The 12,589-nt window shown below is 46.9% G+C and overlaps 1 protein-coding gene across 1 annotated transcript in view; it reads left to right on the top strand.

The window, feature by feature from the left end:
• The first annotated feature begins 3,970 nt into the window (after positions 1–3,970).
• Positions 3,971–12,589, top strand: part of LOC124795490 (atrial natriuretic peptide receptor 1-like) — a 693,719-nt gene continuing 685,100 nt past the window's right edge. Inside the window, exon 1 of the mRNA XM_047259536.1 lies at positions 3,971–4,118. Within this exon, the coding sequence (XP_047115492.1) occupies positions 3,991–4,118 (128 nt within the window). The 5' untranslated portion in view covers positions 3,971–3,990. The remainder of the gene's footprint in view (positions 4,119–12,589) is intronic.

Raw genomic sequence — 12,589 nt, 5'->3', positions numbered from 1 at the left:
AACACATCGGTTCGTCTTCTTCCTTGTGATACTGTAACAGAGATTTGGCAACAAGGCAAGGTATGTTTGGCAACTCTGTTACAGACGCGATACTTCCTGGTATGCGCGGAATTAAGCCTCAAAGTTCACTTGAGTTTTCCAGTCATTTCCATTGAATAATCTGAGTTATTATCGCTTGAGGTGTAACAAAAGATTGTAAATTTACGGTTTTCAGCCCAGGAAAGTCGTTGCACGTGTCAATCGCAACTAACCTTGTTGTTTAAATAGCGATTTACGTGTTATAGTCACTATTGGTCTCGTAATATGAGTGTCAGACTCGTACGTCTTCGCTAGCTCTGTGGTAACATGCTGATCTGTAAAAGAGCGTCTGTTCTTGTTTGCAGTTCCAGTCTCGCAGACTCTGACGTTTCTATCCCTTCGGTGAAAGAGCTACAAGCAGTCGGATCAAACATCGATAAGGAAAGCGTAAGAAAATATTTTCGGCTCATAGTGCAATGGTGAATAAGCTTATAATGCTGCACAACAGTTAATGCCTCTTTCCGTCATTAACAATCATATTTTAGGTTTCTAGGAATACATAACTTGATTTATGAAATGCTACATTTGCATAACTCTTGAGTATGACACAGCGTACCAATTAAACACAGACCCAATCGAAATCCAAGTGAGTAGTATTTTACTAATTCGGTTCGGTAGAGGCACGCTTGTAAACACATGTTCATCTTTATTTAAACAGCCTTTCGTCGTAAGGTTATCATAGGTAAATTTATTTCATTTCTTATAATAAAGCACACAATTTTCGTAGGGTTTCTTTTAGTGTTGTTTAAACAATAGTAAACATGAGAGAGAAATTAATCATCAACGATATATGCGAATTCTCTGATGTTATCTATAACAGTCTGACAATGCACATGCAGTTTATTGATTACATGCATGTAGTAAACTTGTTCTGAGTTAATGCTGTCAAACAGGGTTTGAAGAAGAATAAAATGCCACTACCACACCACAGATAATGCAAAAAATACTTTTCTGACGTATTTTGGCACGATGCGCTCTCCCCAAACATAATCCAAAAGTTTCGAGATGCATCTGCTGCCTGGTCGTCTATTAAACCTGAAAAGAACAAAATGTCGCAGTAGTTGGCCCTTTTTCCACATGCGACTGTTTTGGGTTGAGAAGTGAAGGGAATTATAATCAAAGTTTCATTAGACTGATAACTTCAGCAGACAGCAGGATTGCATTATTAAAAATGTAGCAGTGAATGCATTTGAACCTGGCGACGTTTTGTGTACAGTGCACTGCACTTACCGCTGTACTACTATCTGAACCGTAGCTACAGCAGCTCGAGAAGTCAACAAAAAGTCCTCCAGAACTTCCGCATTCCACAGTGTTGTGAGATAATGCATACGGCCGGATGTAGACTTCTGAGAAACAGACATTTACAGCTTTTCTTTTACACTGCACGATGTTTTCAACAAACAGATAGCGCAATAGAGTAGCTCAAGTGGAAAGGAACACTTCCTATTTAAGTGTCTGAGTTCTACACTGTTGGCAGTTCTGTGTAGGCGGCAGTTGCGTGATTTTATTTCAGTGATTACAAAATAGAGACGAATGTATGCAGTGGGTAGCCGAGGCAGCTAGTTCATGGCGATTAGGTCAACCAAGTTAATGAAAGTACTGAACAAGCTGCAAACCACTACAGGAAGCCTGTGTGTCAGAATTCTTATCCATTGTGGCGCAACGGCCTTACAATAGAAAAATGAGCCGCAGAGAAGAGGGTTTGGTGGTCTGTTGGATTGCTGATAGTTTCATATACTCATGGTCTGAATTCTTTGCCGATGATTTTTGATAGGGAGAGACAGATTCTATTCTCTTCTGGCTACGCCAAGTGAAGAAGGTATAATGGCATTGTGGTCTGAAATCCACATTAAACATGATATTCCTTCTCTACCAAGTAGACGTTAGGTTGAACCACAATAAAGTCAGCAGTGGCGACATGTAGAAACTGTATCACCAGTAACCTTTCTTATACTAAATATTTGCTGCTAGTGACGAATCAAACGCTATGTAGGGTCGCAGGACACTTATTCCATCTTTTATTTGAGCTTCTGTATGTCGATAAAATTGGTTCGGAACTGGGATTGCAACTCAGACCGCCCTTATCGCGTAATTTGATCCCTTCGCGACATTACAGCTCGACTACAATTTGTTGTTTGTTCAAAACTGCAGATTCCTCTACATCTCCACATATTGCGCGTGAATGAGTTCGAATCATGGCCTGGCACTAAAGTTTTCATTATGTATTATCAAGCTCTAGCCTGAGAACACATATCTGCTGGTGGATAATAATTTTTGATTTTTAGTGTATTTTCATTCGTTGTCAACACTATCTATATCTGACGTTTTTGACTCTCAGTGAGGCACAGAACTATTTGCGAGATCACTATAAGTTCAAGGATGTTATTCCGAGCTGCTGGTGGAGAAAATTTCGGTAGCTGATGTCTCTTTGTGTGTAATCAACAATGAGATGTGTGGGGTTCGATTATTAGTCAGCACTGAACTCTTCGTCATATTATTTCTAGTTCAAACATGCTCACATGTCGCTGCTGGTGTAACAAACCCATATTTAACGTTCGTTTTCTCTAAAGTATAAGAGCGATAGGCGTCGGGTTGGAGTCCTGGGAAGGAATAAATTAATGTTTCGTCTCTTAATTTCAGTTAAAACATCTTACTACTTCCGAGAAAATCCGATACGTCACAATTGATTTTGCTTCGATAACAATCCGATTAGGTTCTGGGTTCGAATCCCTGTCCAACACAAAGCTTTACCTCACGGCATTTCTAGTAAGTTACTTGTGAAGAATCAATATTTGACATCTCTCGTAGTTCGTTGACAGGGGCAACAGAGGCTGGGTGGGAATTCACGTCCCTTAAAAATATTTACGTTATGTAATTTAAAGTTGATATTTCCTAACTGATACTGTCTGAAATCGAGGTATATCACTCTCTGTATGCCTACTCAGGAATGTCTGTTAGTTTTCGCCAGTCACGAAATCTCTGCTTAGTCTGTATGACCTGGGTTTGAATCCATATGCAGAACGAGACAGTTCACCGTGTCATTAGAAGTTTATACATATTCTCAACTAGCAGCTCGTGAAAAATTTAAATTTATAATGTAATTTTGTGTTAAATAATAAGTACGGTATGTTAATTTGAAGAGGAAATCATGAATACGACAAACTTACTACGTAAATTACCTATCTGACGTAATAATGAGAGTGGTAACATTTCAGGTACGTCATTTATTGTAATAAATGTGAGCTTACAAGCCTTAAGGACAGTCTTATCTGTGATAAGGTGTTCCCTGATATTTGTAGTATCGTGGTATTACTTTACATCTTGAGTTATTGCTATACAGAGCAGTGTTTTCTAGTGGTGACTTGTTGGAACCATTTTCAATAGTCAAACGACTGTACCGAGGAGCGATTAGAGGACCTGATTGACAGCTGCGTTAGGATGCTTGTATGCGAATCAGGCGAAATGCGATTCAGGTCGTTCGGATACTTTTGAGCACGACTGTACCTCTGGCGCTGAAATATTAATCTGTCTTCCTTTCCCTTATTTTCCAGTCCGTTTTTGTTGACCCTCTGTACTGGACCCCCGACAGAGGCCTAACTTGCCATCACGTCAGTACGGCCCTCGCACCGAGGCGAGCGCCGTAAGCGGCCCTGCGCCTCCGCGCGTGCGCGCAGCTGCCGGCGCGGCGTCGCGGCGTGAGGCGAGCGGCGCGGCGTCCGGAGAGCGCCAGTCGTCATGGCGGCAGCGGCGGCGGCGGCGGTTCTCTGGACGGCTGTGGCGGCGGCGCTGCTGGTGGCGGCGGCGGAGGCGGCGGTGCGGGTGGGCCCGCGCGGCGCCCACCGGTGGCCGCTGCCGCGCCGCGGCGGCCTGCTGCGGCCCGACAGCCACGTGCACTACAACGTGGGCGTGCTCATGGCGTCGCGCCTGGACTCGCCCTTCGACCTGGAGCGCTGCGGGCCCGCCGTCGACCTCGCGCTCCAGGAGATCAACGACAAGTACCTCGCGCCGCACGGCGTACAGCTCGACAAGGTGCAGGCCAGGTGAGGGGACCGCTGCTCTGCTGACGCAGCCTAGCTGTGCCACACAGAGCCAGTCCTCAGCAGCAGCTTCCCCAATCCACAACTCCAGTATTTGGATTCGTACTTATAACTTTGTTTTGCCCAGCAATGTATATCACGAGCTTCGCGCCATGTCCGAGGCGGTCTTTATGTTTCAATGAAAAACGAAATATTTACATAGTGTTTGTTTATTATTATTATTATTATCCTCAATCAGAAACAAGGTTTTGCTGCTCGTCAATATAGCTGCCACCTCATCATATCTCATAAATGGTAATATAATTCGATGCTGTCAAACCAAATCACTACCTGGTGCTATTTCCACTGTTCTTGTAACTATTTATTAAGTAATTTATTTTTTTCCTGAATGATGCTACCACATGTCCTACATTCCACTAACAACTACAACTACAATTACAAAATGATATCAAATTGATGTATTTGTTCACGATTTGTGTATACAATTTTGTTTGAAAATACGATAGTTATCGAAAGATTGACAGTTCTGGTAGTACATGAAATATGTTCACAGTTGCGAATACCAGCAACCGTGAGCTGTATGAGGGAATGTCGAAATTTGTGCCACACACGGACTTGAAACCGGGACCGAGCGAGGTGGTGGAGTGGTCAGAACACTGGACTCACATCCTGGAGGACGACGGCTCCAACTCGCGTCCAGCCATCCTGATTTAGGGTTTCCGTGATTTCTCTACATCGCTTCAGACAAATGGCGGGATGATTCATTCGAAAGGGCATGACCGACTTCCTGCCCCACCCTTCCCTTACCCGACGGGGCCGACGACCTGGCTGTTTGGTCCCCTCCCGCAAATCAGCCAATCAACAACTGAACCCGGATTTCCCACTTCATGCGAGGTGTCACATCAACTGCTTTGGCTATCCGTGTACGATTCACAGCCACGCCCGTACTTTCATATGTCACCGTTCCTGCGTGATAACCTGCGCTCGTACGCATTCCCATACAGGGGAGGGCATTTTAACTGAAACTCGTTCACTGGTACTGGCGAATAAATACGATATGCATGCATGCATATCCGAAGGAACATAGACTCCTTCTTCTTATCATTACAGGCACTGTAATATCATATTTATCCGGCGACACAGACCAAAAAAATGGTTCAAATGGCTCTGAGCACTATGGGACTTAACATCTGGGGTCATCAGTCCCCTAGAACTTAGAACTACTTAAACCTAACTAACCTAAGGACATCACACACATCCATGCCCGAGGCAGGATTCGAACCTGCGACCGTAGTAGTCGCGCGGTTCCGGACTGAGCGCCTAGAACCGCTAGACCACCGCGGCCGGCGACACAGACCAGCTGCTCTGAAATAAAATCTCCTCCCCTGTACGGGAGTTACATAATCTGTGTACAAGTTGTTGGGCAGGAACGACGACATCTAGAAGCTTGGATCTGCTTGCGACTGGTGGGCGGAAAGCCAAAGCGGTTAAGGCGAACACTCGAGTAAAGAGCGAAATCTGGGTTCGAGTCCCGGCGCAGCACAAATTTTCATTGTCCTCATTCTCTTATACAAATATTGCTTGTCATGTTCGCAACATCAAATTCAATTCATATTCTTCATAACGGCTGCAATCACCGCAGTGCAGTGTTCTTTTAACAACACAGGAACTGCACTAACGTAGTTCTGTTACTGCTTAATCTTTAAAAAAAAAAAAAAAAAAAAAAAAAAAAAAAACGAAGTATGCAGAAAAATAGAAGACATCTCAGTACTATGTAATAAAACGGAAGGAAAAATACAAATTAGCAATTGGCGAGTTCCCATCGCAACAGCCACGTAATTTGTACTGCGAGTATTCATCAAGTTTACACCCCAATGCTAGATGGCTACATTGTACGAGGGCGTCCTGAAAAATAATGCCTCTGAATTTTTTTCTGGTGTTTCCAATATCGTTAAAGGCTTTACATGTCACGCATACTACTCGGTCGACTTTCCCGCTTTGGTGATTCAAACTGCAGACCTCTGTCGCCGAAGGGCTACGAATTGCAACGTGTAACGTGGCAGTGTGTAACGTAACAATGTCAGTGCGTGAGAGACACTCAGAAAACAGGTAGCACGATGTCGAAGATTTCATCCACACATGGAGTAGCGTCCCCTTCACCATGACAATATCATACCACGTCTACAATGAGCCGGCGCCATTGATTCACTGTCATCGATCGTTCTCGATACTATCCCAACTTGTCCCCGTCCGATTTTCAGCCGTTTCCTGAACTTAAAGAACACCTTCGATGACTTCAGTTTGGTAGCGATGAAGTGGTGCAAGCACAGGTGTGCTTCTGCCTCCATCAGCAAAATCAAATATTGGCCTCAGCAACAAATTGGTCCGACTGGGAAAAACCTATTAGTCGCCAGGGTGACTATTGTGAGAAATAAATATGTAAACATGAAGAATAGAGACGTAGAGTGTTAATAAAATTTGTTTTACTTAAAAGGCTTTGAGACTCTTCACATAAAATATCCTGTTGCATTACTTTCGAGCACGTCCTCGTATTACTGTTTCCATTTCTATCCGTTCTTGCGTTTGGTGCCCAGACTGCGAAGCAGTGAAGGGGCTTTAGTTGGAATTCACTATGGAGCACTGTTCTGCACAGTAAATTTACAACTGAATTTTGCACAGAAAATAAGTGTTTGACTTATGACAGATATGATAACAGCTTTTTTTTCTATCCTTTCTCTCTCTGTCGCTCTCTCTTTGCTTTGGTGACATTAAAGTGTATGCCGACGATTTGGACACTTAACCGTAAAGCAGTGAGTTTCTCAAGCATAGTGTCGTCACTGACCCGTTCAGTTTCACTACCGAGCACTCGAACTTCACTCGCATTCATTGTGGGGTCCTAGTCTCTCTTTTGCACACGCGGCGCCCTCGGAAGCCCACGTCGATGGTTTTCCTTACATTCTACTAGAGTCTCCCAGACATTTTATTTGTAAGATCGTTAATTATACGCCAGTTTCTGGAGCCTCATATAGCCGTTTACAGATATGATGTCAACAGAACTTACTGTCCACAGACGTTAAGCGATGAGCAGCAGGCGACAGAGCAGTCTGGAGTTGCCACGACTTCCAGGCTCGCAGGCGCCCACCTGCCTGAGGCTGAGCCGGCCAGTGTGAGTGGGATATGTGGGTCGCCTTGACTTCCAGGCTCACAGGCGCCCGCCTGCCTGAGGCTGAGCCGGCCAGTGTGAGTGGGATATGTGCGTCGCCTTGACTTCCAGGCTCGCAGGCGCCCGCCTGCCTGAGGCTGAGCCGGCCAGTGTGAGTGGGATATGTGGATCGCCACGACTTCCAGGCTCACAGGCGCCCGCCTGCCTGAGGCTGAGCCGGCCAGTGTGAGTGGGATATGTGGGTCGCCACAACTTCCAGGCTCACAGGCGCCCACTTGCCTGAGGCTGTGCCGGCCAGTGTGAGTGGGATATGTGGGTCGCCACGACTTCCAGGCTCGCAGGCGCCCGCCTGCCTGAGGCTGAGCCGGCCAGTGTGAGTGGGATATGTGGGTCGCCACGACTTCCAGGCTTGCAGGCGCCCGCCTGCCTGAGGCTGAGCCGGCCAGTGTGTGTGGGATATGTGGGTCACCACGACTTCCAGGCTCGCAGGCACCTGCCTGCCTGAGGCTGAGCCGGCCAGTGTGAGTAGGATATGTGGGTCACTACGACTTCTAGGCTCGCAGGCGCCCACCTGCCTGAGGCTGAGCCGGCCAGTGTGAGTGGGATATGTGGGTCACCAAGACTTCCAGGCTCGCAGGCGCCCACCTGCCTGAGGCTGAGCCGGCCAGTGTGAGTGGGATATGTGGGTCGCCACGACTTCCAGGCTCGCAGGCGCCCACCTGCCTGAGGCTGAGCCGGCCAGTGTGAGTGGGATATGTGGGTCGCCACGACTTCCAGGCTTGCAGGCGCCCGCCTGCCTGAGGCTGAGCCGGCCAGTGTGAGTGGGATATGTGGGTCACCACGACTTCCAGGCTCGCAGGCACCTGCCTGCCTGAGGCTGAGCCGGCCAGTGAGAGTGGGATATGTGGGTCGCTACAACTTCCAGGCTCGCAGGCGCCCACCTGCCTGAGGCTGAGCCGGCCAGTGTGAGTGGGATATGTGGGTCACCACGACTTCCAGGCTCACAGGCGCCCACCTGCCTGAGGCTGAGCCGGCCAGTGTGAGTGGGATATGTGGGTCGCCACGACTTCCAGGCTCGCAGGCGCCCACCTGCCTGAGGCTGAGCCGGCCAGTGTGAGTGGGATATGTGGGTCGCCACGACTTCCAGGCTTGCAGGCGCCCGCCTGCCTGAGGCTGAGCCGGCCAGTGTGAGTGGGATATGTGGGTCGCTACGACTTCCAGGCTCGCAGGCGCCCGCCTGCCTGAGGCTGAGCCGGCCAGTGTGAGTGGGATATGTGGGTTGCCATGACTTCCAGGCTCGCAGGCGCCCGCCTGCCTGAGGCTGAGCCGGCCAGTGTGAGTGGGATATATGGGTCGCCACGACTTCCAGGCTCGCAGGCGCCCACCTGCCTGAGGCTGAGCCGGCCAGTGTGAGTGGGATATGTGGGTCGCCACGACTTCCAGGCTCGCTGGCGCCCGCCTGCCTGAGGCTGAGCCGGCCAGTGTCAGTGGGATATGTGGGTCACCACGACTTCCAGGCTCGCAGGCACCTGCCTGCGTGAGGCTGAGCCGGCCAGTGTGAGTGGGATATGTGGGTCGCCACGACTTCCAGGCTCGCTGGCGCCCGCCTGCCTGAGGCTGAGCCGGCCAGTGTCAGTGGGATATGTGGGTCACCACGACTTCCAGGCTCGCAGGCACCTGCCTGCGTGAGGCTGAGCCGGCCAGTGTGTGTGGGATATGTGGGTCGCCACGACTTCCAGGCTCGCAGGCACCTGCCTGCGTGAGGCTGAGCCGGCCAGTGTGAGTGGGATATGTGGGTCGCCACCTCTCGAAACATGCACCATGTCCTGACGGGAATCGATGTGGTGTAATTTTTATCTTGCCCAGAATGTTCCAGAAAAAAGAGTATACTGCTCGACCCATATCGTTACTGTCCCATTTACTCTTCCACGTTTCCACCCTCCAATGTTTTTTAACTGCTAATGTCAGCTTCTGCACATTTTCAATATTTCCTTCTTTGGCCAGTATGAAACAGCTTTGTGCTACCTAAGAGTTGTCTAACGTATATCTAACAACTGGCGTAACCCTAGAGAAATGTTCAATGACTGTCCAGGCAGCAGTTTTAATTCAGATCCATTCTGACGTTATTGTAATGCAGTCAACCAAGCCATAAGTAAGACGATGGTGGCGTTGTTTAGTTAATTATGATTTATACAATTTCAAATGATACTTAATGTCCACTTTAAACATAATTCAGTGAACCGAAATAGAATACGGGTACCGTCATCTATGATTGGCAGTTCTATTCCCATGCGTCGAACCGGTTTGACACGGGGTACAGTGGATAAAAAGAGAGAAACAAAGAAATTACTATAAAGTGTAAAAATAAATTTAGAACAGAATGAGTTTGATATCAAAATTAACACATTTTATTAGTAGACTACAAATCTGAAATCGAATTTTGTCTTGAAAGTTATTAATGCATTTTATTAAATATCTTCAGAGTTATCAATGCATATTATGGGTGTTGTAATGAATTAATGTTAATTCAAAAATCGTCTTTTAAATGTAACTAGTTCTCTGAATTCGACTGTAATTCCGCAGTTGCTTCAAAATACTTTTTAAGGAAAGTGCCAAAACAAGTTCTACAGTGTTCTCGGTATCACATTTGGTGCGATTATTTCAGGGATGTTATCTCCGACAAAACTATTACTTCACTGAGAGTACGGTTCTGACTTTTAATAAATCTTAGTAATGTTGCGGATAACTTTTAAAAAGCAAACCAAGTGCGAAAACCCGAGGAGAGTCCATAAAGGCCGATTTGAAGGGTCAGTTGTGTTAAACGAATGATATGTTGTTGAATGGAGTGTCCTTTACCTTACATTAGAACCACTTTTATTTAGTTCATGATGAAGGAAGAACCTTCCATCTGAAACAGCCTAATAAAAAACCTAAATAGCGGACCATTCAAAGGTAACTTCCCATACCGTCTCGAGGGCTGACCGTCCAGACGAACCATGGCTCCTGAATGCACTGCAAGCTTGTTTCATGAATGAGGAGTACGCAGAATCCTACTCCCGTTTCACCAGATACACTAGTTACCTAGAATGATCGATAACGTCAACCAATAGTATAGTAATTTACTAGAAAACAGTCCAGACACGAGAGACCGGGGTCTGACATGACACTGATGGCGGGATCATTTTAAGACGGAGCACCGGCCCGGACTGGAGAAGTGAAGGTGAGGAAATCGGCCACACGTTGCAAAAGACAGATGCGGCTGAAAAGGAGTTTCCGTCGAATTTCATTTCGGAAAGACGTTCCAGTCTGCCACAGTATCGTGTCCCAACCAAGGTGCCATGATGTGATTCCCTCGAGCAATATTTGAGTAATAGGAACCAATGAAATACAATTGACGGCGTATGTTTGACAGAAGTAACATCTGGTGTGCTCTAAGGACGCAAATTGGGGCGTCTAGGGTTCTCGCTGTACGTAAACTATTTATCACATTGGATCAGAAGCACTATACAGGGATTGGTCAAAAACATGGGAACACCTACAGAAATGCACGCTTGAACGTAAATGCTACCGACGCCCGCCGGTTGCGCTGTTGTATTTGACCGCGAACGAATTTTGTAAGACGCCCTCAATACCTTGCAAGCGTCGGTCGTAGTCGTAACAGTATTCTTTGTAGTTTTGAGTGCATTAAGTCGGAGCTAAGTGAATCCCATCATTGGTAAAATCGTCGCTGCTCGTACTCTGGGTGTTACCGTAACCAAGGTAGTTGAAGTGTTTGGTGTTTCAACAGGCATCGTGCCGAAGATATGTGTACTAAGACGGTATCTGTTCTGTCTGAAAGAACAGATACCATCTTAGTATATATATAGTTAAGGCTAACCGGAAACTTGACCATCTTCTTCTACTGTGCGGATGCACAAACAGTGCCCGAACTCTTATGGGAATCGGCAACGCACCACGAGTAATGAGTAAAATGGGCGCGGGCACTACGAATGTAGTGCGGGACAATACGTTGAGAATGTGGATTTCGCGGGAGTCGTGCCAGAGATAAATCCCTGCAGTCGCACTATCCTCTGTGTCCTCGGTGGCTCAGATGGATAGAGCGTCTGCCACGTAAGCAGGAGATCCTGGGTTCGAGTCCCGGTCGGAGTACACATTTTCATCTGTCCCCGTTGACGTATGTCTACGCCTGTAAGCTAAGGGTTTTCATTTCATTGTAATCGTACTGAAGATTTGCACCGCATACAGGGAAAGCGGAAAAAGGTCATCCGTGAATCCTCAACGAAAACGAAAGTATGTGTTGAGTTATCATGACGGGCGGTCATTGGAGAGGACTGTGACGAATGAATGTCGCACTCGCGAACAATGCCAGTGCCAAAACAAAGCAAAGAGCTCCTTAAGCAGGGATCTGCCGGACCTCAGAACCACTCATCAGTGGTGCACATGCCAGTACGAGGAAAACGTCGTGGTAATAAAAGATGAACTATGGAGCATCTGTTAGGATGAATCTTCACTCTCTTTCCAACTTCTGGCCGAGTTTAAGTCGCGAAGCGATACAGCCCGCGGTTTGGTTATGAGTTGTGCAACCATATCGTGGTATTCCATGGGACCAGTGCAAGGTAGCATAACTGCTGAGAATTACTTTGCTGATCATGTCCGTCTCATTACATAATGTTTGTTTCGTAACGGTGACGCTGTGTACCAAGACGGCAGGGCCCCCGCCCACAAGGTTTGCTTCGTCCAGGACTGGTTTTGTGATCACAAAGATGAATTTCCGCACATTCCTTGGCCACCACAGCCACTTAATCTCCATGTTATTGCGTCTTTGTGAACTACTTAGGAGGAAAGGGTGCACGATCGCTGTCCACCTCCATCATTGTAATCAGGACTTGCCACAATTTCCAGGAAGAACGATATTTCCGTGGAAACCATGCACGACCAGTATTTGTCCACTCCGAAGCGACTAAAAGCTACATGGAATGCCAATGGGTTTCCCACATCGTATTAGGCAAGATAATGTGTTGTTCGTGGTGTTCCCATATTTTTGCCCACCCTCTCTTAGATTGTTCGCTCAAGATGTTGTTATCTATAAGAAAATATCGTCGGTGGACGATCGTAAGGAAATGCAGAACGCCTTGGACAAAATTTTCAAATGCTGCAGCTTTCTTCGGATATGGATAAATGCAGGAGCACGTCATATCATATGAGGATTGAGAGTTAACATAAAGGAGCTGGACGTATACATAAAATCACTCTTAGGGAAGGAGCGTGGAAGATTTACTTATCAAATGCAGTAATGAACTGCAGCTCTCTT

Source organism: Schistocerca piceifrons, chromosome 4 (genome assembly GCF_021461385.2).
Source record: "Schistocerca piceifrons isolate TAMUIC-IGC-003096 chromosome 4, iqSchPice1.1, whole genome shotgun sequence".
In the NCBI taxonomy this organism is placed as follows: Eukaryota; Metazoa; Arthropoda; class Insecta; order Orthoptera; family Acrididae; genus Schistocerca; species Schistocerca piceifrons.
This window is presented reverse-complemented; position numbering and strand designations above follow the sequence as displayed.